This window comes from Pristiophorus japonicus, chromosome 10, assembly GCF_044704955.1.
Source record: "Pristiophorus japonicus isolate sPriJap1 chromosome 10, sPriJap1.hap1, whole genome shotgun sequence".
Taxonomy (NCBI): Eukaryota; Metazoa; Chordata; class Chondrichthyes; family Pristiophoridae; genus Pristiophorus; species Pristiophorus japonicus.
Window position 1 is genome coordinate 130,158,405 of NC_091986.1, and position 25,044 is coordinate 130,183,448.

The following is a 25,044-nucleotide window of genomic DNA, read 5'->3' on the forward strand; positions in this document are numbered from 1 at the left end:
ATGTTCCCCCTCATAGAACGCAGAACCAAACAAGTTACCTCAACTCCTTGACCCACACTGCTCCCAATATAAACTGTCATGTCAAGAAACCTGGATGTACCAATGCAACCTTACCGCAAGCACTGGGCCATCATACGTGAAGTAAAAAAAATGTGCAACAAACCTGCAGCAGTATAGCTGATGAAAAAAAATTAATGTTCCCATTAGTTCCCTCCTTCCAACAATTCACAAGGCCTCTTACTTCTAGTCAATCTTCTTTACCTGGAACTGCAGAGCAGGTTATACCAGTATGCTGCCAGTTCAATGCATCGATGAGTTCATAGGATGTATGCTTTTAGTAGGGTAATACAAACACAGATTTAGTTTTATATTTCCTGAGAGGTGAAATGCTAAGTTGTCATCAGGCTCTTCAGTTTAAAGTATGACCAAGAGCATATAAACCTGACATCATCAATGACAAGTAGTCCAAAAACTCATACAACAATCTATGAAGCCCTCATTATAATGAGTAAGTTATTTGGTTGCATCTCAGTAACTTTTTTTCTATTTTAACTGGGGAATAAAGATATGATGGAAGGCAGGTGAAAAATGGTCAGAGAGGCCATAATTGATGAGCAAACTTGAATGGGATTTTCTCTCCTAAACACTTAAAAGGGCAATTGGAAAGGAGATAAAGAGGATAGTTACAGATATGCTTCATACCCGAGTGGGTTTCTTGTCCAGTAAACATCCAGTGGAAGTGGTGTGGGTAATATATCTGATAGCAGTAACGATTCCTTGAACAACAATTTGCTTATGTTCCCTATAATGCAAACTTTCTACTTTTTCCTTGAACTCATGCAGTGATGAGAGAGTGACCTCTGTTGAGTTGAAAGAAAAATTATAAAAATGCAACTCATTACTACATTTCATATGGGAAAATACATTAAAATACAAAAATAAAGAATTTGTACAATTTGCGAACAGAAAAGCATTACATAAGCTATAATTTTAGTCTTAATGATGGCTTTTAACGCACAGTAAGACAAGAATGGCTAACCTTTCAGATTTCAAGAGCCAGAAAAAAATTATATTTGGCAAAGAGCTACAACTGCAACTGCATCTGCAACAGGCCTTTTAAAATTATAGATCTAGTCCTGGGAGAACATTATCCAAAGTGAGCCTTCACTGACAATGGCTCAAGAGAGGTTGTGTCATTTATGTTCAAAAGTGACATCAATGAGAGAATCATATATAGCAATGTATTATGGTAAAAGTGCCTTAAATTGGAAAAAGAACACATATAGAAACATAGAAAATAGGTGCAGGAGTAGGCCATTCGGCCCTTCGCGCCTGCACCACCATTCAATAAGATCATGGCTGATCATTCACCTCAGTACCCCTTTCCTGCTTTCTCTCCATACCCCCTGATCCCTTTAGCTGAAAGGACCATATCTAACTCACCCTTGAATATATCCAATGAACTGCCATCAACAACTCTCTGCGGTAGGGAATTCCACAGGTTAACAACTCTCTGAGTGAAGAAGTTTCTCCTCATCTCAGTGCTAAATAGTTTACCCCTTATCCTTGTCCGCTGGTTCTGGACTTCCACAACATCGGGAACATTCTTCTTGCATCTAACCTGTCCAGTCCCGTCAGAATTTTATATGTTTCTATGAAATTCCCTCTCATCCTTCTAAACTCCAGTGAATACAGGCCCAGTCAATCCAGTCTCTCCTCATAAGTCAGTCCTGCCATCCCAGGAATCAGTCTGGCGAACCTTCGCTGCACTCCCTCAATAGTAAGAACGTCTTTCCTCAGAATAGGAGACCAAAACTGAACACAATATTCCAGGTGAGGTCTCACCAAGGCCCTGTACAACTACAGTAAGACCTCCCTGCTCCTATACTCAAATCCCCTAGCTATCAAGGCCAATATACCATTTGCCTTCTTCACCGCCTGCTGAACCTGCATGCCAACTTTCAATGACTGATGTACCATGACACCCAGATCTCGCTGCACCTCCCCTTTTCCTAATCTGCTGCCATTCAGATAATATTCTGCCTTCGTGTTTTTGCCACCAAAGTGGATAACCTCACATTTATCCACTTTATACTGCATCTGCCACGCGTTTGCCCACTCATCTAACCTGTCCAAGTCACCCTGCAGCCTTTTAGCGTCCTCCTCACAGCTCACACTGCCACCCAGCTTAGTGTCATCTTGCAAACTTGGAGATATTACTCTCAATTCCCTCATCCAAATCATTAATGTATATTGTAAATAGCTGGGGTCCCAGCACTGAGCCCTGCGGTACCCCACTCGTCACTGCCTGCCATTCTGAAAAAGACCCGTTTATCCCGACTCTCTGTTTCCTGTCTGCCAACCGGTCCTCTATCCACATCAGTACATTACCCCCAATATTATGTGCTTTAATTTTGCACACCAATCTCTTGTGTGGGACCTTGTCAAAAGCCTTTTGAAAGTCCAAATACACCACATCCACTGGTTCTCCCTTGTCCACTCTACCAGTTACATCCTCAAAAAATTCTAGAAGATTTGTCAAGCAGGATTTCCCTTTCATTAATCGATGCTGACTTGGACCGATCCCCGTCACTGATTTCCAAATGTGCTGCTATTTCATCTTTAATAATTGATTCCAACATTTTCCCCACTACTGATGTCAGGCTAACTGGTCTATAATTCCCTGTTTTCTTTCTCCCTTCTTTTTTAAAAAGTCATGTTACATTAGCTACCCTTCAGTCCATAGGAACCGATCCAGAGTCGATAGACTGTTGGAAAATGATCACCAATGCATCCACTATTTCTAGGGCTACTTCCTTAAGTACTCTGGGATGCAGACTATCAGGCTCCGGGGATTTATCGGCCTTCAATCCCATCAATTTCCCTAACACCATTTCCCGCCTGATAAGGATTTCCTTCAGTTCCTCCTTCTCACTAGACCCTCGGTCCCCTAGTATTTCCGGAAGGTTATTTGTGTCTTCCTTCGTGAAGACAGAACCAAAGTACTTGTTTAACTGGTCCGCCATTTCTTTGTTCCCCATTATAAATTCACCTGAATCTGACTGCAAGGGACCTACGTTTGTTTTCACTAATCTTTCTCTTTTCATATATCTATAGAAGCTTTTGCAGTCAGTTTTTATGTTCCCTGCAAGCTCCCCCTCTTAATTAAACCCTTTGTCCTCCTCTGCTGTATTACAAAATTCTCCCAGTCCTCAGGTTTGCTGCTTTTTCTGGCCAATTTATATGCCTCTTCCTTGGATTTAACACTATCCTTAATTTCCCTTGTTAGCCACGGTTGAGCCACCTTCCCCATTTTATTTTTATTCCAGACAGGGATGCACAATTGTTGAAGTTCATCCATGTGATCTTTAAATGTTTGCCATTGCCCATCACTCGCCAGTCTATTCTAGCCAATTCAAGTCTCATACCATCAAAGTTACCTTTCCTTAAGTTCAGGACCCTAGTCTCTGAATTAACTGTCACTCTCCATTTTAATAAGGAATTCTACCATATTATGGTCACTCTTCCCCAAGGGGCCTCGCACAACAAGATTGCTAATTAGTCCTTTCTCATTACACATCAGCCAGTCTAGGATGGCCAGCCCTCCAGTTGGTTCCTCGACATATTGATCTCGAAAACCATCCCTAATACACTCCAGGAAATCCTCCTCCACCGCATTGCTACCAGTTTGGTTAGCCCAATCAATATCTAGATTAAAGTCACCCATGATAACTGCTGTACCTTTATTGCATGCATCCCTAATTTCTTGTTTGATGCTGTCCCGTACCTCACTACTACTGTTTGGTGGTCTGTACACAATTCCCACTAGCGTTTTCTGCCCTTTGGTATTCCGTAGCTCCACCCATACCGATTCCACATCATCCAAGCTAATGTCCTTTCTTACTATTGCATTAATTTCCACTTTAACCCACAACGTCACCCCACCTACTTTTCCTCTCTGTCTATCCTTCCTAAATGTTGAATACCTCTGGATGTTGAGTTCCCAGCCTTGGTCACCCTGGAGCCGTGTCTCCGTGATGCCAATTACATCATATCCGTTAACTGCTACCTGCGAAGTTCATTCATCCACATTATTTCGAACACTCCTCGCATTGAAGCACAGAGCCTTCAGGCTCCATATATACTATGAAACATTTAAATTATTTTTAAATATGAGAAACTTGAGCTCACCACTATATTTTTAAAATAGTGGCAACATGTATCCATCCTCTCAGAGGCATCAGCCTTGAACTGCATAAAAAGGAAAGATTTTAGCTCAGCAACATTTTTAAAAAGTGATGTGGCACACCCAGGGCTTGGAAACCATAAAACAGACCTTTGGGTAGGCACCAATGTTTTAAGAAGTTAGTATTATCAAGCCTGAACTCTCAATCTATTATCAGCAACAAGCTGAAATATTTCAAGTTCAAATCACCTTTCATGGAATCATGGAATAGTACAGCACAGAAGGAGGCCGTTCAGCCTATCGAGTCTAGGCTGGCTCTTTGATAATTTTCATTCATAACACTGCAACGCCCCATCTCAGTGCCACTGCTCAATCACACTGCCTGTTGCCTTCCTTCAGAAAATTCAAATGCTGCTGTGGAGATCTTGCTTCAGGAGATTCCATTCCATCGGTCTTGATCCCAAAACTGATGCCATTCCTGTTCCTGTGCCCTTTAAAATGTAACCTCCCACTTTCTAATTGGAGCATGAATGACTGTGGCGGACAGAATCACACTTAATGAAATCCTGGCCAAAGAACCATATGCAGGTACTGAAGAATCACATGCAGCTCGCAAGCTGTTCGTTGGCCACAACTGATAATAGTCTATGACCTTCACAAAGGTCTTATTATTCCTCTTTGAGACTAGGCAAGTAAAAAAAAATGAAATACAGTACTTTGGTCCTAAACTGCCAATCAACTCTCATATTGGAACTGATAAATACAGATCACATAGTGCATCTTCCAAACATTTGGCTTTTGCAAAGAAAATAAATTAAAATCAAACATAAAAGCTGCTGTGAGTGAAATATTTACATTTTTAACTACCTTTCATTGGAATATATTATAATAATATTTATAAAATGGAAGCATTGACAAAGTGCCTATAGGATGTCACATGTACTACACTTTATATGGCACAGAGTTTTACAGCAAAACATGTTACTCAAGAATGTTCAAATAAAAACAGCTATGTGCAATAACAAAAAAAAACGAGTAAATGCTTTGTTTTTCCTGAAACAATGAACTCTATGAGACAGCATCATCTTTCAAACTATACCTTTCATATTTTGACTGTAGATCTGGAAGTTTGATGGTAGGGGAGGAAAGGAATAATATCCTCCAACCAGAGACTTTTTCAGAAAATCTCTCTCATTTTGTGATTTTGCCCACTGAATAAATCTTTTGACTGTAGTATCAGTTGTGTATGGTCTTCCCTTGTGATAACCTGAATCCAATATTTTTTACAAATTACTTATTGGTATTTGCAACTGAAAAATCTTACTAACATATCTGACCTTAAAAACGCGATTCAATGGTTTATTTAATTTGCATATTAATCTGAAGCTACAATTGAAACACTTGATTTTTAAACAAATATCATGTTGTAGATTTGTAACTCACACCCAGGCATAAAACTGCTGTTGTGGATCACCTGATTAAAATAGAAACCATCTGATTTTCATTTCCAATGATTGAAAATCAGTGGTTTCCGTAACAGATGGTTGATCCTAAAAACTAATTTTATGCCTGGGCAGCAAGTTGAAAATCTATCCCCCAGAAACATTGTTTTATCTTAAGCACCCCTAAGTGACACATTGGGCTGGATTTTTGCATTTTTGCCCGTTTTTGGACGCAATTCAAGGCAATATCAAAAATTTTGTGCCGGGTTAGTGTTAGCACCAGAGGGTGCAACTTTCACCAAACGAAAGTTCATGAGGAGCGTTAGCGCCAACTCCGGCGTTGCACCACACAATGTGCGCGCCGGAGCCGAATGTTCTGGCGCTAAAAAAAACACCGGTTCTGCGCATGTACAGATTTTTTTTTTCTTCCCGCGTTTCTGGTCTGCTGTCCGATCGCAAATGCAAATGCAGGGCGCGGCCGCACGCATGCACAGTACACCCGGGGCTGAATCAGCCATTTTAAAATTGGATTTTGATTATGGAGGACGAGGAATCGAGACAGCGTGGCACGGGATTTAGCCAGGAGGCTAATGAATCTCTAGTGGGGGCTGTGCAGAGGAGATGGCAGGAGTTACATCGCGGGGGTGGATCTAGACCCCTGCCATCCATTTTCAAACACATATGGAGGGAAATAGCTGAAGAGGTCTCTGCCTCAAACACAGTGGTCAGGAATGGCACACAGTGCCGGAAAAAGTTCAATGATCTTTCAAGGGTTGTATTACAATTTTTATTCATGCACTCTTTCAATTATATATCTAACACACTATTTGTTCTCATACTTTTGGTGCCTGTCAGCAGTCTGTGGGTGTTATCATGCTATTGCTGTCTCAGCACTCTGTGGTTTACCTCCTAATGCATGACACATAGATAGGCTTAGTTTGAAACCCTATTTGCCATGCTTTGGGAGTCTCGTGTCTGGCATGCAGACAACGTGGCCTGCCCAGCAGAGCTGATCAAGTGTAGTCAGTGCTTCAATGCTGGGGATGTTGGCCTGGTCGAGGATGCTGATGTTGGTGCGTCTGTCCTCCCAGAGGATTTGTAGGATCTTGCGGAGACATCGCTGGTGGTATTTCTCCAGCGACTTGAGGGGTTTACTGTACATGGTCCATGTCTCTGAGCCATACAGGAGGGTGGGTATTACGACAGTCCTGTAGACCATGAGCTTCGTGGTGTTTGAGGGCCTGGTCTTCGAATACTCTTTTCCTCAGGTGGCCGAAGGCTGCACTGGAGGCAGTATTGAATCTCTTCATTAATGTCTGCTCTTGTTGATAAGAGGCTCCCGAGGTATGGGAAATGGTCCATGTTGCCGCGCCCTGGATCTTGATGACTATGGGGCAGTGCTGTGCGACGAGGACAGGCCAAAGGTGGGCAGAGAAAACGTTACAAGGACACCCTCAAAGTCTCCTGATAAAGTGCAACATCCCCACCGACACCTGGGAGTCCCTGGCCAAAGACCGCCCTAAGTGGTGGAAGTGCATCCAGGAGGGCGCTGAGCACCTCGAGTCTCATCACCGAGAGCATGCAGAAATCAAGCGCCAGCAGCGGAAAGAGCATGCGGCAAATCTGTCCCACCCTCCCTTACCCTCAACGACTATCTGTTCCACCTGTGACAGGGACTGTGGCTCTCATATTGGACTGTTCAGCCACCTAAGGGCTCATTTTACGAGTGGAAGCCAGTCTTCCTCGGTTCCGAGGGACTGCCTATGATGATGATTTGCCATGAATGATCTTTACACCTTATTAAAATTGCTTTCTGAGATCTCATAAGATGTCTCCGCACTTCGATGTCCTCCTGATGAACCACGTGTAACTTCCAAGGCCATTAAACAGAGGACTGTATTAAATTCAAACAGTATGGTATATCATCTTAGGCAGTCCCTCGAAACGAGGAGGACTTGCTTCCATGCCGAAAAGGTACGAGTTCACAGGTGTATCAATGAAGGACCTAATATTCCAGATCCCGAACTACATCTTGAAGGGTGGAAGATGGCCGTGCGTGGATTTTTTTAACGTGTGGTGGCTGTTGCACATCAGCCACCACACGGGCTTGACGAGCTAGGTCTTGGTCCATTGGCACGGATTAACCAAGACGATTGGAGACCAACTCTGCTGCGCGGACCTAGTGTATACACATATCACAGTGTGGGCTGGCCCATGCTGCCCCTGGGCCCTCGCCTCTTCTGAGCCCTGATCACATCCCTCTACTAACTCTTGCTGCTCCTTCGCCCTGACCTCGTCACTCCTGCTGTACCTGCCTGCACTGCAATCAGCCGTCACCCTCCTGCAGCAGCACACACTGCTCCCTGAAGTGGCATGTTGTGGCATGCTCCCTCTAATGGCCCTGGCCTGCTGATGGTCTTGCAGGCTGGGACCGTGCTGATTTCCGGGCCGGGCCACCAGGAGAGAGTATGGTATAAGTGGCTATCTATGTGTGCCACAAGAGCAGATGGACCCTCTTGTAACCATTCCCATTTTCATCTTTGCAGGCAAAGAAGTCTCATAATTGGCATGAGTAGCTGAGGACAGACGGCGTTCCGCCTCAGACCCTGCCACTCACCGACCTCGAGGAGCAAGTGGCAGGCCTCATCGGTGTCTCAGGTCGGTCAACTGCCACTGGGGGCGCTGATCCCCGTTCGGAAACTGAGGGCAAGTCCTGCACACTCCCTGGACTGGGTTGGTGCAATGTCATGCAGTGTCTGTGGACTAGAATTGGGGCAATGTCATGCAGTGTTTGTGGACTAGATATAACGGAGTAGCAGCAGTCCTTCAAATGAGCTTTTAGCGCCTGGTGTGCCCCGGGTCCAACTGTTTTTTCTTGGCGGATTCCTGGGTGGGCACTAAATCGGGCGATAGGCTCAAAAGTTACGCTTGGGGCGCTAGCGTAGCAACACACAATGATTTATGTCATCCAAACGGTCAAAACAATGGGCGGGTGCTAAGTTTTAGCGCCACCGCAAAACCGTTTGCTAAAAATTCCGCCCGTGTGTAAATTCTTGTGCACCTGCTTTCACGCCCCAAAAAATCATTTTTGTGCCCCGCCGAGGAACTAAATGGGACGCAAATGAGCCGAAAATCCAGCCCATTGAGACTTTCCAGGTGCATTTATTGTTCCCATATGTAAATGTACCATTTTCTTTCCCAAAATAACAAAACAAATATTGAAATAGAACCCTTCAAAATTTGTATATACAAGCAGAAAAGGAAAAAAATCACCAAGTTCGATAGCTGACTTGAAAGTGAAACAATGCACAGAAAATCCTTAAAGGCAATTTGCTGCAAAAATTTGTACATTTAACACAACACTCACCGGAGTTATATAAAGACGAGAAATTTGAAAAGGTAACATGTAAATTCCGACATATTGGGCTCAATTTTCCCCGGTCATTTGCGCCATTTTTTTTGGCTCACGACGTTTTTTCTGGCGTATTTATTTTTTTCCAAGTTTCCCCCTGCGATCTGCGCTGGTGTAACTGACTTAGTAACGATTTTTCTAGGCCAGTTTTTTTGACGTTCCCTCATGTCTGTGCCGGTTTTTTTCAATTGTTCGTAGTCTGGCCAACATTTTTTCTCTTAGGTTGGCATATCTGGCCATTCCCGAAAAACCTTCTGGTGAGTTAAGAAAACCAGCGCACATTCACAAATTTGCTCTGAAAGACGCCACTGTTTTTAAAATCGAAGATTTTGGAGGGAGTCAAGAACACTGTCAAAATCAATAATAAAGTTAAACTTTTTTTTACCTGTCAACGTAGAAGTATAAATTTGTTGGATTTCAGAAGTTCTCTTTTTTTTTAAAACTCACTCACACACCAGCAAATGTCTTGAAGCAGGGCTGGAGGGTCGTAGGTTTGTCCGGCAGAATCGGCCTCGCGCCTGGACACAACGGCTCAGGGTTCAGCCACAAAACAAGCCGTGGGGGAGGGGGGGTGGGGGGAAGCGTGGAGAGGGGGAGGAGAGAGAGCGAGCGAGGTGCCGATCGGAAGGCTTGGAGCCCGGGGAGGGAGAGAGAAGTCACAAGACTAAATGGGGGAGAGGGGGGTGGGGGGAGAAAGAGAGAAAAGTCACAAGACTTTTGGGTGTGGTCCATCCATACAAACCTGGAGAGATACAACTGCAAACCTGTGCTGCCCGCTTTCCTGCCACTTTGAGCTTCTTTCAAAAGGTTAAATTTAAGTATAGGGGCAATACTGACCATGCCATACCCTTGTGCGAGCCTTCTGCATCATGGTGCTACATAGGAGACAACTGATTAGAGCTCATCTCATTAAGAACATCAGAGCCCGTAGGATGCTGAGCAGGAGGCCTTACCCACCTCGGGTATATCAAGATAGGCGTTCGTACCTGCACCCGGGTGATGCAGACTGTGTCAGAAGGCTGCGTTTCCGCAAAGAAGCTGCAAGCGAGATCTGTGAATTGGTCAAAGCAGACCTGTGACCTAGAAGCATCAGGAGGACTGCTTTGTCAGTTGAAGTGAAAGTTACAGCTGCACTTTCTATGCCTCCAGCTAGTTTCAAGCTACAACTGGGGATCTGTGCGCCATCTCTCAACATGCAACACATGTCTCCATTCGCCAGGTCACAGCTGCACTGTATGCGCGTAGGAATGACTTCATAAAATTCCTCATGACCACCCAAGCAATCCATGACAGGGCTGTGGGCTTCTCCAGGATTGCTGGTTTCCCAAAGGTACAGGGCTGCATTGATTGTACCCACATCGCCTTGTGAGCACCTTTGAAGGATTCCGAAATGAACAGGAAAAGAAAAGGCTTCCACTCCATTAATGTGCAGCTCGTGTGTGACGGCATGCATTATATCATGGTCAGTCGATGCAAGATACCCTGGCAGCACCTATAATGTGTTCATCCTACGTGATAGTGGTATATCTGCCATTTTTGAGCAGCAGCCAGAAGGGCAGAGCTGGCTACTGGGAGACAAAGAGTAGGGCTTCGCCACCTGGCTCATGACAATCCTACACGTAACCCGGATGGAAGCTGTCCGTGAATACATGTCGCACATTGCAACGCGCAGAATCATTGAGAGGACCATTGCCATATTGAAGCAGCGTTTCCGATGTCTGGACCATTCCAAAGGCTACTTGCTGTACTCCCTTGTCGGTCAGTTCACTGTTGTATGCTACATAACTTAGCCATCATGAGGCAGCAGCACCACCTGGTAGTGGAAGACCCACCTGCGGTGAGTGTGGCTGATGATAATTATGTGGAAGATGCAGGTGACGAGCAGGAGGAGGAGGAAGAGGAAGCCATGCAAGTGCCCAATGCCAGAGCACGATGGCGGTGGAGGGTGGGCCATTATGCTCCTTTAACAATTGCTCGAGCCTTGCACCAGCAGCTCATCTGTGAACGCTTTACTGATGCCTGAGCGCTCAGCGACAACTATTCCACATGGACATGTTCACTGTTTGGAACTGTTCTGTAATGTTGTGTTGTGTTAATGGAACATGATTCAGTTTTAATGTAAAATATATTTTATTCAAAAGTTTACAATGTACTTAACATTAATAAAATTATTCTTATCAAACTTGACTTTAATATCACTCTTTAAGATCACTTAAAAACTTTATCACTTATGTAAATTTACAAGTTTATAACTTACAAAATTTAATTTGAGAACAGTTACAACAGTAATAATAACAACAGCAGCAAAGAAAGGCTGCACCCATCTCTCCTTCCCCTTATTCTAAGATTGCCCGCTGCGCTTGGTCGAGGACACTCCACCCCTGCCTGCAGGCGGTAGTGCAGTGTTTCTGGGCTTGTTACCAAGCTTATTGTGTCTAACATCTCGGGTACTGTGCACCTCGAGGGTGAGGGGTGTCAGCGTCAGGCGGCAAGTTGGAGGGCCTAGGGGACAAGTTGGGGGTCCCGGCTTTGGGCTCTTCAGAGGCTGGTGTGGGGATTGGAGTGGGAGTGACAGTTGATTCTGTCAATGGGCACGGGGTCTGGAAATGCACCCTTATTGCAGCAGCTAACTCCAACATGCCCACCCTCATGCGCCCTGACAGTGTCTGAACTACCTGCAACATTCCCTCCCTCATAGTCAGTGATGTGATTTGCACTACCTCTGACATTCCCTCCCTCATGGCACTATTCCCTCACTGATGGTCCCGGATATCGTTCCCATTTCTCGTGTCATTGCTGTTACTTCTCCCGACAGTCCCGCGACCTCTTCATTCACCCCACTGAGAGTGTCCAGGAGTGATCGAGTAAGGTCAATGCTCTCTGCACTCAATGACATAATCCAAACCACATATGTTAAATCCTGCACCTCAGGAGAGCGCGGTTGAGCTCTCCTTCCTACGGGTGTGCCTCACTGCACCCTGTAGCATATGCAAGCACTCTAATAATGACTCCACGAGCTAAGGGTATAGTATTTGAACTGTAGTGACCTTAGTCCTTTTATTGCAGCTCCTTGAGTGAGGACACAATGAGGTGAGCTCCTTTTTATACAGTGTGCAGGTGACCCTCAGGTCTCCACCAGTAGCATCCTCTGGTGGTATAGGTATGGTGTATACAGTGTGAAGGTACATTCAGTGGTCTAGTGTTACAGTATATACATAACACACCCCACCACTGGGACCTGCAGCCTGGGACAGTGGGGCCCTGGGTGTGCCTCGCTGCACCACACCACTGGGACCCGCAACCTCGAAAGGTGTGAAACCATGGAATGTCCCACCAACACTCAAACCACTAGTCACGGAAGGGGCTGTCACCTCCATGAGCGGCACCTCCTCCAAAGTCAGTACAACAGTGGGAGCTTCATCTAGCTCCATCCCCTCCCCCCCACCCAATGGATGGATTGGATGATGTTGTCCTCTTCAGACTCGCCTGCGTCTGAATCTTCTTCTACATCGTCAGGGTTGGCCTCAAGTTCTGCAAAATATAACAGAACAGTCAAATGGTTAGCAGCAGAGGAGGGAGCAGGGTGGGTGGCAGGAGTAGGCTCACACATCGCAGGCCAGGCAGCAAGTTGATTTGAAGGACCATGATGAATTTGCAGGACTTGGCTCTCTCCCTCGAGTGCGGGCCCAGCTTGTGCAGTACTGATTGATGGGTCCTGCCTGGAAAAAAGCAAAGCAGCGATCCTCTCTTCCAAATGTGTCAGTGGGTGCAGATTTGCCAGGCCTCCTCCAGTTTGAATTCTTTCCCTTTTATTATGTGCCACCTTCCTCTGAAAAGATGAAAATGCAACTTTTTAAAGAGAGGGTGTCTTTCTGCTGGGTGGGACATATACAGCTGGTCAGTTACAATTGCAATTGCATTGAATAAATGAAAATATTACTTACACTAACTACTTGACCAAGGTCCTGCCATTTCTTGTTACACTGGCCTCCAGATCTCAGTGGTCACCACTGCGCAGTAATTTTCTGCAACTTGGTTCCAGCGTTTCTTCATTTTTTTGGGTGGAACTTTTTTGTGACCTCTGCTGGTGTCCAGCTCCTGTCATCTGTTCTCAATCACAGTAACTAGTGCCTCCACTTCTTCCTGTAAGAAATTCTTGGTCCTTGCACTGCACTGCATCTTGTATTGCTCCAGCTGCGATTTTTCCAATGCTCTCTCACAGCATTCAACATTCTCACACACACAACTGGCTCTTTAAAAAATGGCTGATTGCCAAATCCGAGCTGTACTGAGCATGCACGTCCATTGGAACGACGTCAAAAACGTAACTTTTTTTCCCCGCGCAGAAGGTACGGCTTCGTTTTTTGGCGTAGACAGCAAGCTCCATCCCCCGAGGCGACTGGATACACTGCGCGGCGCCAAATTCGAATTATACATCGGGGGAATTTTGGCAAAATATTTCTGGCACATTTCTGGCCTAGAAAAACGGGCGTAACTCTGGCAATACGCCAGAAAACGGGCTTGGGGAAAATTGATCCCAAAATGTTAAAAGGCCTATACTTGGAAAAAGAATACATTGCAAGGCTATACTGACAGATGCACAATTATTTTGTGAAATACTTTGAGAAACATTATTGTTGGCACCTCTAATGAGATAACTCCCATAAACCTTTGAATGCAAATAATTTGGTGACAGGCATTTAATGTATTCTCATTATAAAGGTATATCTGACTAAATACACTTATGAAGCACATGACTGTTTACTGTGAAGTACTATCAATCCAATAAAAACTATCAAATTGAGCAATATGAAACACGCAGTTTTGTTTGGCTGCTGTTTACCTGTGATATAAATCTGAGTCTCACTGGATGAAGTCAAATATGTGATACTGCATCCACTATGGAAGTTGTTCGTGACAACCCTCATTTGAGTACACACCAAGAAGGTCACTAAAAGAAGAACAATCCCAAAAAGAAGTAAACAATTGCTTTAAACCTTAGGTCAATTGTAGAATAAACATTCAAGACACTGCAATTCCCAGTATCAAATTACAAGATACAATTTCACATAATTTCAAGTCAAGTCACAAACCATCAGATTATTTCAGTTTGAATGATGTATATGCAGTTTACTTCAGACTGCTGTTGGGCATTATTACATTCTCTTCTTTTGAATTGCTTTATTATTGCACAAATGCTCTGAAGCAACAACACATAGAGGAGTTCATAAATGTACTGGCCTGGAGTTTCTGCTTGATTGCGCTGTTTTTTCGGCGCAATTTCCTCAATATCAGCATAACTGGTGCAAAAGATCGCGGAATTTTAAGCGCAAATTGCAAAAACGCTACTTGAGATTCCGCGATCTGTTACACTAGTTTTGAAAACATCGCACTAGAAGCAGGCCCCATCCACAAAGCTGTCCACGCCCCAAGAGAATTAATTAACATTGGGAGTTTCCGCTAATTGGGCTAGTTTGCAGGCCTTCGGGGAGGCTCCAAACAATATACGGGAAGCTTTGGGCACAAGGACATGAGAGAAGTTTTGAATGATTTTTTAAAAAAATACTGAGGAACTCACTACTGCACCCTAATCTAACTAGAAAATAGTTTTATATATTTTTCAAGTCATTTAAAATTGGATTAATCACAGGTGGTGGATTGACACTGATTTAAAACCCTTATTTTTTGCTGTATTAATCAAGCTTTACCAGGTTACCACTCTTAAATAGATCAAGGAACTTGGGGGGGGGGAAAAGAGGGGTGGAAACACTTTTCAAAATGGGCTCAACTTTGGACGCAATTTGCACCAGAATTGCAGATTGCACCCAAAGCGGAAATTTTACCTCACTATGTTAAATCAATAGACTATATGCAAAACTACTAATGTATAACATGGGGCAGCAATTCATGGTGTGATTGAGAAAAGTTGTACCATTGTAAAAGTAATCTTTAAGAAATGTATTACTGTAATGTCATCTGAAGTGGAAGATGTGTTATTGTTTTGGTACATATTGATGTATCCTGCATTAGGTAGAAACTTTTCTTTTCCATCTTTACAATTAAAGCAAAAACAGAGGGCAGACTTGTGTGATTGAGGTAGCATATTACTGGTGGAGGATTGTTTCATTTCACTGCCCAGTCATGGATGCTGCTAATTTTGAACTTGTCTTGTGCCTTATTTTGTACATAATTCTTGCTTCCCTATGACATGCTACAAGATATATCTATATTCCCATTAAATATGAATTTTAACATACAATTTTTATTTAGGTCAAAATAGAGGTGAAAAAATTGAGGTGTCAAAACAAGACAAGATAATAATAAAATGAAAGCAATGTGAAATAATAACAACATTGTGAAACCAAATGAATCCAAATTAAATTTATGTATACTAATGCCTAGAGTATAAGAAACAAAATTGGTGAACCAGAACCAATGATTAAAATAAAAATGTATGCCATAATGGCAGTATTCCTTCAGAAAGGACATGGAAGAAAGAAAAGGCGCGCAGTAGTATTAGAGATAATATCATAGCAATAAAGCATAAGGAATTAAATAGGAATTGAACTGGTCCAAACAAAATCCCTTGGGATTGTGATAAGGAACAGCAATGAGTTTAATCACAATACTGCAACATTTTAAAAACTGCCAGACAACAGAAAGGAAATGGAGGATGAAATCTGCAGATAAATTAGAACTGTGCAATAACAGTCACAAATTTTATTTCAATTATTCAAAAATAGAATGGGTTAGGAAAAACGGCTTGTGATGAAAAAGGATTTTATTTTTTCAGCAGTGTTCAGGACTGTTTTCTCAGGTCAATAAGTTGCTGCTCTATCAAGGAAGGCACGACTTGCCCAGTTTCTGGGAAATGAAGTGGAGCAGGCAGGCAGCTAAAAGGGGTCATTTGTGAAACAGTGACCACAATATAATTAGATTCAGTGGAATATAGAAAAGGAAAAAGGAAAGTAAAGGACAAGGATACTTGACTAGGGAAAAAATATATAGCAAGATAAAGAGAAACCCTGTCCAGGTAAAATAGATGGCTAAACGGAACCATACATCAGCAATGAGAAATATTTAACCAGGTGATGGAAAAGGCACAAATGAAATCCATTCCAGGAGGAAAAATAAGGAGTTTATCTAAAGCTAAGATTCCAATGACAACAAAATGCATTTATATAGCACCTTTAATGTAGAAAAAACATTCCAAGGTGCTTCACTGAGGTAGGGTGGAGGCAGGCAATGTTATGGAGGTGGAAGTTGGCAACTTTATGATGGAAAATACATGGGATTTGAAACTCAGCTGAGGGTCAAATGGGATGGCAAGTTGCAAATAATGTGGTTCAGCCTGAGACAGTGGCCAGGGAGAGGTTTGAATCAGTGGCAAGGGTACGGAGATTATAGCAAGGGCCAAAGACAATGGCTTTGGTCTCACTAATGTTCAGGTGATGGAAATTTTGGCTCATTGAAGGCTGGATGTCAGACAAGTAGTCCAACAACAGAGGCAGTGGAGAGGTTTTGAAAAGTGGTGGAAAGGTAGAGTTGCTCATCATCAGAAAACATATGGAAATTGACCCACACCTGCAGATGTTATCACCAACGGGGAGCACATAAAGAAAATAACTTGCCTTTATATGATGTCTTTAACTACCTCAGAATATCCCAAAGGCCTTCACAGCCAATGAAGTATTTTTGAAGCGTAGTTAAACTTGTAATGTAGGAATGAAAAATGGCCCGAAACTGTCCCTGGTGGAGGGCTCTGATGGTAATAGTACAGGGGTAGGAAGAAAAGCCATTAATGAAGGTACTCTAGCTAAGATCAGATAGGCAAGTCCTATTTGACCCTGAGCGGAGCTTCTGCCCTGTATGCTCTCCATCATTAAGACCGTCAACTTCCACATCCATAACATCGTTCATCTCCGCTCCCGCCTCAGCTAATCTGCTGCTGAAACCTTCATCCATGCCTTTGTTACCTCTGGACTCGACTCTTCCAATGCTCTCCTGGCCGGCTTCCCACCTTGCACCCTCCGTAAACTTGAGTTCATCCAAACGTCTGCTACCCATACAAAAGCAAAATACGGTGGATGCTGGAAATATGAAATACAAACAGAAAATGCTGGAAATACTCAGCAGGACAGGCAGCATCTGTGAGAGAGAAACAGAGTTAATGTTTCAGGTCGATGACGAGAGGTGATTGATCTGAAACGTTAAGTCTGTTTCTCTCTCTCCACAGATGCTGCCTGACCTGCTGAGTATTTCCAGTATTTTCTGTTTTTATTTCTGCTGCCCATATCCTAACTCGCATCAAGTCCCATTCACCCATCACCCCTGTGCTACATTGACTCGTGGTTCGACAATGCCTTGATTTTAAAATTCTCATCCTCGTTTTCAAATCCCTCCATGGCCTTGCCCCTCCCCATCTCTAACCTCCTCCAGCCTTACAACCCTCCAAGATCTCTGCGCTCCTCCAATTCTGACCTCTTGTGCATCCCTGATTTTCATCGCTCCATGACTGGCAGCCATGCCTTCAGCTGCGTCGGCCCCAAGATCTGGAATTCGCTCCCTAAACTTCTCCCTCTCGCATTAATTCTTTAATATGCTCCTTAAAACCTACCTCCCCTTATGTGGCTAGGTGTCAAATTTTGTTTGATAACACTCCTCTGAAGCGCCTTAGGACGTTTTACTATATTAAAAAGGTGCTATATATAAATGCAAGTTGTTCTTGCTGCAAGAATGGAACCAAATGAGGGTGGTACCACTGAGCAGGACAGTGCATGAGATGCACTGGAGGAGGATAGGGTGGTCGACTATGTTAAAGGTTGCAGAGGTCAAGGAGTGATAATGCACTAAGGTCACAGTCACAGAGGATGACATTTGTAATTTTGGTTATGGCTGTTTTGGCAGAGGCGATAACCTGATTGAAAAGATTCAAACAGGGAAGGATGGACATGGTTTTGGGAGATATTAACATAGTCAAGGACTTGAGAGGAAAGAGTTTGGAAATTGGAGAAGTGGAGGGCTTTTTTTTTTGATGGGGGAGTGGAGGGAGGGGCATGAAGCCAATTTGTAAGTGAAGGGACAGTACCTGAGGAGAGGGAAGTATTAGTAATTATGGAAACATAATAAAAAAGTTTAACAAGTGGCTTTAAAGAGTTAATGAAATAAATGTTGAACTTATGCATCAAGTAACTAAAATTAGTTCTCAGCAGAAAAAAGCATCAGTAAGCTCTGATAGCAATATAAGACATTAAGCAGCAGATGGAGCCAATACATCTTGGGAATATCACATGACCACTTGTCAAAGCTGCACTAGCCCTGTGAATTTTTCCTGTATGGTTATTATACAACAAATAAAAAATATTCATTTGTGACAAACTCTTCCAAGGTTCACTACCTGGGTGAAGCTGTTTGTAAACTTCTGGTTGGGAAGTGCAATAAAGTTCCAGAATAAATGGTTCTGTACTAGTTTCATCTACCATCTCAACAAACCGTCGTACCCAAAAATCCTCACTGTCTTCTACATATATTAGAAAAAAAAGACACGATTAGAAACTTTACAAATGTTAGTAATTCCAGAAAAAGAATCTACTTTGTAGGATCGTTTTCATTCTACAAATGATATCCATCCTTCACATACCATAGAAGTGTAAAAAATGCATTAAAATGTCATGATAATGCAGATATGTAATGCTATGTAAAGATCCAATGCCTATAACATTGTGCCAATTTATTTAGACCTGAAGATAAACTCAATGCAAGCAAACACTCATCCCCAAATGTAAACTATACATCTGCAGGGTCAAATGGGTAAAATCATAGTGTGTGGAAAATTTTACAACAATCTTTCTTATCATTCTGCAGTCCGAACATCTGTAGGAGCATACCAAAGTAGCACAAATTTAGGAGGGTGAAAATCTTGTACACTGGAAGCATAGCTACTGTATTGCCAAAGGTGCCTTGGGAGCTGCAGTTACATCTTGATAGTAATGTTCAATGTGTGAAGATTAATCCATGTAAATCATTGCGTTTTTGATTAACTGGAACCTGAATGAGGAATGCCCAGGCTACAGCCGTGAAACTGGGATTCAACCCTGAAAGATGGCAGCAGTGCAGAATGTATCCATGCATCCAATTGGCTATCTGCTGCTTAGTCACTGGTTTGGTTTGATTTGGGTTCTTGCACCACTGCAAATGCATGACAGTCAATGTTGTCTATTCTTGTGTGGTATATTGTTGCATATGCAATAACTCAATAGGCTTAGTACCATGAACTCAATCAGCTGCGACCTGACTCTATTTTATTAGCTCTCAAAGTGAGAATTAAACATGGAGGCTTTCTTTATATACAAGGGCTGCACGTGTGTGTCTGTGGCCCAATGACCTCCGACGGTCGCTCCCCCTGATGGCAGGTAAACCCAGGCATACATAAATTACATTTATAATAATTTAGGCCATGGTAGAATACATTCCATTTATGAGTTATATGGCAGAAAAAACTATGGGACAACAATTTCTTGATCCAAATGAAGCAACATTAGGCAAATACTCTGGGTGAGTCCAATGGACCACCTAGTTATCATGGAAAATCAAATACAAGTGATCTATAATAAGGGCTTGCAGTTCAGAAATTTTGAAAGCCAAATTTAATGCTAAAATTGCAGTTTTTTATTCATATGTTCAAAGAAACTTGAAGGGTTGGCACAATAACTTGTAAAAAATTAAATTGAGGTCCCAAAGAAGACCTAACTGGCAACAATTTCCAAATACCTAACATAAAATAAGATTAAAGAGTGATCCCTTAACGACCCAAAAGCAAATGTGTCAAATGAAAGACTGAATTAGCTGCAATGTGAACCTGAATACAACTAGTTTTATAATTGTTAAAAATGAAAGAATTGCATTTATATAGCACCTTTCCCAACCACAGAACGTCCCAAAGCACTTTACAGCCAATGAGGTACTTTTGAAGTATAGTCACTGTTGTTAAGTAGGAAATGCAGCAGCCAATTTGTACACAGCAAGCTCCCACAAACAGCAATGTGATAATGACCAGATAATCTGTTTTAGTGATGTTGATTGAGATCTAAGTATTGGCCAGATCACCGGGGATCCCTGCTCTTCTTCAAAATAGTGCCATGGGATCTGTTACGTCCACCCAAGATCTGTTACGTCCACCCAAGTGCAGTTTAACGCCTCATCCAGAAGACAGCACCTCCAACAGAGCAGCACTCCCTCAGTACTGTACTGAAGTGTCAGCTTAGATTTTTGGGCTCAAATTTCTGGAGTGGGACTTGAACCCACAACCTTCTGACTCAGGCAAAGGTGTTACCAACTAAGCCACGACTGACATGGTGAATAGATGCTGGACTCCAGAATATGCAGGACATCATCTGATATAGTACTAATGGACTTAGTAGAACAACATTGCAAAAACCTTTTCCATTTCTGTTATAAGCTCAATTAGTGGATTCCCTGTGGGAATTAATTAAGGCAGCTATCACCAAGGAGATGGCCCATGGGGGGGCAGGTGGCAGGAATGGAGCTGGAAAAAAAAAAACAGGCTGAGCAGGTTCAGCAGAAGTGATAGCATCAAAAGTTGCCTGATGGGGACTACAAAGATAGCTGCTGCTATCAGACTTAAAGTTAAATAATAACCTTTTGCTGAGGTTAATTGTGTGAACAGGGACCATACCTAGGTTACCCATTCTTTCTTGGTAGGGGTATGTGAGTAAAAAGCCCAAGACCATTAACGATTCTTTCTTGCGCTAATGGAAGTCTGAAGGGGTTATTTGCACTTAATTTTGACTTTCCCTGAAAAAGTGTCACTGGTACAATAGTATTAGGATTGCTTCAGCAACACTGTCTCGAATGGGGCCAAGACCTAGAAGTTGTGAGTTCCTCTGAGGGAGTTCTATAATACTAGACCTCCAGTTACTTCCTTGGAAGGGCTGGGTGTTTAATTTTGATTTATGTATAGAGTATGGCACTTGTCAGTGCTGATATCTTGATAGCAGTTGGTTATTGACATACTTTCTGTGAACTCTTGGTTAGAAAAAGGTACAAAACAATCCATGTTGTCTGATGCTGCTGAGTTCTCAGCATCAGCTGAAAGTCATGGATATTTTGGTGCGTATGTGTGTTCAGAGATGACCAACTCAGCATACCTGAATTTCTTAGGCTTACTGTGCTTGCCCAGTTTGTTCCAAATGTCAGAAACACAGTGCAGCCATGTCTTACGGCTGTGAACGAAAGATAAATTTAACAAATCCCAGTATCATTTTTAGATGACAAACACATTTTCAACAATAGTGAGAAATGTTTCATTTTGCATGTATTGAAAGCTCTTGGCAGATGTTGATGAAAACATGCTTATCCTTAAAAAGACAGCCTATTATTAAAAAAACAACCTGGGTCAAACAATGTGAGAGTAGGAGAGCATGCGCAGAACCGCCTATCTTCAATGTCATAACATTTTACTTGAGTCCTCACACATGGGCTAGAATCTTCCAAGCCCTGCAAGTACAGGTTTGGAGGCAAGCTCGCTGTCAAAATAGCCCTGATTGACAGTGGGTCAAAACCCGTCTGTGTTAGTTTCTCAATGGTCAGGTCAGTGTGCGGATCGCAGACCCGACAGCAAGCGGTGGGCCAGTTAATTAAGATAGTTAGGAGGTAGTTGAATGCTGCTTAAGAGGATTAAAAACAGGCACTTACAATTTTACCAACCTTTTGACAGGTTTCCCGTCTCTTGGAGAACACGCCAGGTAAGTGGAGTTGGGTTCTCAGTGCCTCTCCATTACTTTGGCTAGTTGACAGCTGCAGAAGTGGTATAAAAGCTACCATTTCACAGCTGTTCACTTTCCAATGTCAGAAGCTGAAGCCTTCAAGATTTGGAAGAGACTTTTGACCATGGCAGTTTGGAAGTATTTGCAGTGAACTCTCTATTCATGGTCACCTCCTTGGAGCAACCTCTGTCACTGTTGACAGATCGCTTCTGTCATCTCAACCTCACTTGCCATCTATTCGAGCAGCATCGGTGCCCTTTTTAAAAAAAAAAATCTCACATTGGCCCTCAGAATTCCACCACGATCAGCCCCAACACCAACATCACTAAACACTCCAGCATCACCAACAACACCAAACTTCTCCACAATCAACCGATGCTGCACAGGACATCAGGACCCGACCATATTGCTGCCCGGGAGGTCAGGGATGGCCTCACCATCGCCACATTTACTTCACTTGACGCTGTACACGATGAGAGGTTGGCACCACCCCATACCAGCTCCATAAAGCATCCCTGCAATGCCCAAACCATTCCTTTCACAGTCATCACCAATGTGGAGGGTACCCTTATGTCTCACCATTCACTACAACTCACTAAGCCACTTCCAAAGGTGCCCACAAATCTGTCCAAGCATGCAAAGTGCTGAAAATAAAGATTTCAATGTTTGACAACACATCAACATAAACTTTACATGATCATTGGCTAAAGGATCCAAGTGCCTACCCTTGTGTGTTGTTAGTTGGTATGATTGGACAAGGATGAGGGCGAGTTTGAGGGGTGGCTTGTGAGATGGGGATGTGATAATGTAGATAGAGAGATGGGTGGAGGTGCAAGTTAAGTTGGTATGAGTAAGGATGTGTAGGGATAGAGCAGGGAAAGCAAAGTGATGGGGATGTGATGAAAGGCACAGCAGGATAATATTGAGTTTAGCTTTGCAGTAACATTTCGTGATCGACTGAGATCATTGAAAGGTTCGTGCCACTGCAGCCAGATCCTCCCGATGACATCCATGCTTGTACCCTACTGTGCAATGTGCAACCAGCCTGCGTTGGTGTCCTGGGGAGATCTCTTCTGCCCATGGGAAGGCAAAAGAACCGCCCTGCGTGCTGTAACTACCTCCATAAGCATCTGGAGGGAGTGATGAGAAAGAATGTGTGCAGCCGTGAACCTCTGTGCAGTGCTCGTCAGTGTTTGTAGCAGCTCAATGCTGCAGAACACCGACAGAAGAACTGTCAAAGCAATGTGCATGTGGTCTCCTTAAGGAAACTGGCTGATGACACGTCATCAAATGACATCATCAGACCAGCTTCCTGTTAATTAGCCGGGAACCCCGCAGGGCGGGCTTAACTAGTCCCATCATTGGAAGATTGCTGCGAAAGGGCGGGCTGGAGCCAGGAGCGCGTTTCCCACACACCACCGTACCCAGCCGCACCGCGGGAGGCGAAATCCAAGCCCTGATTTCAACTGAACCCATCATGCTAGACTAAGCTGGACTTCTACAGTGTGGGGAGGATGTAAATAAAGAATACTGAATCGTTTCAAATGAGCGCTATAAACAGGTTACCTTTCTTTCTGATTCTTTCACATCTGCCGACAAAAGTGACAAGGCCTATGACATCGCAAACATAGGTATCAGGCACAATGTCCAGGAGATCCCTGAAAATAAAAGATGCTGCTTTATAATTAGGAATAAAGATTCTCATATAGGCAAGATCTTTGTACTTTTTACTTAAAATAGAAATATCTAAGAGAATGTTAGTCAAATATCCATGTCTATTTCAATTTCAATAGCACAACATTCTCCATTACTTCAGTTCCTGACAAAATTCATCTATTTAAATTGACAACTTAAAAGAAATTCTTGGAATCTCTGCAATTTATTTTCAATTCTACATAAATAACTTTAATTTATATAGCATCTTTAAATGTAGTAAAACATCCCAAGGCGTTCCACAACAATTTTACAACACGTTAGATATTGACCATTAAGGGAAACACAGAAAAAGCAAGAGAAGGAAGTGTAAAAAGAGGTAAACGGCTCGGGTCTGATGATAATAATGCTCATTATAAAATTATGAATATACTTTACTAAAGGGTTTTGCAAGTACTGTGTAAGTGTGACCGTTGCAAACTATAACTGAAATTTTTCTTAATGAAAAATATTTTTTGTCAACTAAAATGATTTTTATACTCAAGCCTAACTAATTAAAATGTATATCTATTACTGAAGCATTGAGTGTTGTCCATCCTATTTTTGGTTTGTCCTTTTCAGACAACTGATTGTTGATTTTTTTTTAAATCAAGAGGAGAAATGACCAATTTCAGGAGTTCTAATTCCATAAAGGGAATGAAAAACCAAATAAAGGCTTCCAAAAATATCGTAAATTTTGGGTCTCCACTAGATATATTCTCAAGTTCATCATTACCAATCACTCCTGTAAGTGTACCTTGTGTCCCATATTAATTGTACTGTTACGGCTGAATATTTAGTTGAAGGTAGCATGAGCCAGAGTTGTAGCAAAAAGACCCCTTCTTTTACATGCTAGATACTATGATAAACTACAGGGTGGGAAGAAAGAGGGCTGATTAAACAACTCAGATAGCAAATATAAGCAGCCTGGGGGCAATGTCCAAGGTGGCCTAACAGCAGACAGAGCTACTGAAGCAGCACAAAAAGAGGGTGGGAATATTCCACTGAAGAGTGGGAAGGAGTGGATGAGGCTTCTGCAACAGCTTGGGGAGGAAGAGAGATTTGGTCAGGGCCCACGTGGAGTAGGTGGGATCTAGCGGGGCTGCTAATAAGATCATGGTGAGCACAGCTAAAATGACACAGGAACATTAAAAAAAGAAAAAAGATCATCGAACATGCACAGCTGTACTGAGAGGATGAGTTTACTGCCAATCGTAACAACCCAAGCAGCTCTGTATTTCAATACCAGAACCATTCAATTTCAGTTTATTTTTAGATGCAGTCATCAGAGCACAAATTTGGAATGTAAATTGGAAAATTCATGTAAAAAAGCTAATTTTGATAAATGAGGATCTGCCTTATCCCCATGATTTTGCTCAATTGTGACAAAACTAGGAAAAGAAGCATCTGAAGCTGCTGCAAGACAGAATTGTTTTACCACGATCCTCTTTTCAGCTTAACAGAAACATCTTCGCTGAGAGGGCTATTGATTACAGGTATTGTTATGTTGAATTAATGTTCATATCA

The 25,044-nt window shown here is 42.8% G+C and overlaps 1 protein-coding gene across 4 annotated transcripts in view; it reads right to left on the reverse strand.

Annotated features, from left to right (window-relative positions):
- The window catches only part of LOC139275097 (RPA-related protein RADX-like), an 80,806-nt gene that overhangs the window by 36,916 nt on the left and 18,846 nt on the right, over nucleotides 1-25,044 (reverse strand). For 3 of the 4 annotated variants that reach the window (XM_070892088.1, XM_070892092.1, XM_070892089.1), the window contains exons 5-9: nucleotides 23,392-23,483; nucleotides 18,438-18,560; nucleotides 13,884-13,991; nucleotides 5,286-5,453; nucleotides 703-860 (exon numbers count right to left, since the gene is read on the reverse strand). In XM_070892088.1, coding sequence (XP_070748189.1) covers nucleotides 703-860; nucleotides 5,286-5,453; nucleotides 13,884-13,991; nucleotides 18,438-18,560; nucleotides 23,392-23,483 — 649 coding nt within the window. The remainder of the gene's footprint in view (nucleotides 1-702; nucleotides 861-5,285; nucleotides 5,454-13,883; nucleotides 13,992-18,437; nucleotides 18,561-23,391; nucleotides 23,484-25,044) is intronic. The other variant, XM_070892091.1, reaches the window with a different exon arrangement.